Source organism: Aplysia californica, unplaced genomic scaffold (assembly GCF_000002075.1).
Source record: "Aplysia californica isolate F4 #8 unplaced genomic scaffold, AplCal3.0 scaffold01198, whole genome shotgun sequence".
Taxonomy (NCBI): domain Eukaryota; kingdom Metazoa; phylum Mollusca; class Gastropoda; order Aplysiida; family Aplysiidae; genus Aplysia; species Aplysia californica.
Genome location: NW_004798468.1, coordinates 112274 through 113721, shown reverse-complemented (window position 1 = coordinate 113721; position 1448 = coordinate 112274). Strand labels below are relative to the sequence as shown.

Genomic DNA, 1448 nt, shown 5'->3' with positions numbered 1-1448 from the left:
CAAACACACATGCAAGAAAAAAACAACAACCACCAAACACCCACCGAGTGCTTTTCTGGAGTCTTCACCAGGAAAATCTCCATGGACTTCTGCACTTCGACACTCATCTTTGCACACACGGACCGCAAGAGACGAGCACTCATATGGAGGATGTCTTCGTGCGCGTGTCGTATGAGTCGTTGTAAGGTGCTCAGAGCGCGCTCACCGATCTGTGGTTGGAGAGAAAAAATGGGGCTGATTTTTCGTTTTAACCCTCCCAGCCCCAGCCATTTTTGTGCACTCCCTAACTCCAGTCCCAGCCAATACAGCAGTATTTCAGAAAAAGAGGTATGTGTTCTAAAAATTGAAGTAACATCTTTGTAATGAGGTTTAGATAATAACGTAATAATAATATATAAAACAATGTTTAAAGGTAAACTGAGAATGTACGCTCTTGGGGCGGTGAGGTACAAGCACTAGTGAAAATACACGCGCATGAGGCTGGAAGGGTTTAAAACTTTTTTTCTTTCAACTGATTAATTAAAAAGGTCTTGGGTTTTAAATTGCATGCATACGTGCAGTGGAAGTACAGCAGAATATTCAGGTATATCAGTGTGATTTGTCTGACAAAAGTATAAATAAAATCAAGGACTAGATCTAGATACAGAATATCTGCTCATTGTGAAAAGTATATGTATAGTTGAAACTGTCTGTTTTAGTAGAGGTTTTACGGCGCTCGCAACTACATAAGGTCATATGAGCGCTAGAAGATCAGAGGAGTAACAAGAGAGTAACAAACACAAAAAAGAAGGAGGGGAGATAAGGACGATATATTTTTTATAGGAAAGAAGAAGCAAACCACACCAGAGCACCCGCCAACCACACACAAAAACTCTATGACGGCTACGCGTAGTTGAGGGGAAATGTGGCAGTGTGAGAAATGTGGCCGTCTTAAACGGTGTTATTATAATGTATGAGATAGTGTCGCTTTTAAGCACAAATAGGCTATCCCAGAAAATGCTGTTTTGAGAAAATCGAAGGTAAAGCTTTTGCCCCTTGTTCAGTTTCTTCAAAAGAAAAGGGAGAGTTTTCTCTATAACCAAACAAATATACACACTCATGAAACCAAACTGTTCCTATAGGTAGGGCAATGCCCACTTTTAGTGTAGATTGAAAGAGGCCGTTTATTCAGGTGCTTGTCTTATACAGGTGGTCGTTTGTGCAAATGATTGTCTTGTGCAGATGATTGTCTTATACAGGTGGTTGTTTGTACAGGTGATTGTCTTATACAGGTGGCCGTTTGTACAGGTGATTGTCTTATACAGGTGGCCGTTTGTACAGGTGATTGTCTTATACAGGTGGCCGTTAAGGCAAGTTGGGCGGCACCTACCTTAGGGTCCTCGTGTTTTTCGCTCAGCCCTCTGGTCACCTCTTCCCAGTTGAGTCGTTGTGGGAGCTCACTCAGAAAT

At 41.9% G+C, this 1448-nt stretch overlaps 1 protein-coding gene across 1 annotated transcript in view; it reads right to left on the bottom strand.

Annotated features, from left to right (window-relative positions):
* The window catches only part of LOC101849661, a gene marked incomplete in the record, with an annotated part of 55813 nt that overhangs the window by 4088 nt on the left and 50277 nt on the right, over positions 1-1448 (bottom strand). Inside the window, 1 exon segment of the mRNA XM_013090272.2 lies at positions 34-209. Coding sequence (XP_012945726.1) covers positions 34-209 — 176 coding nt within the window.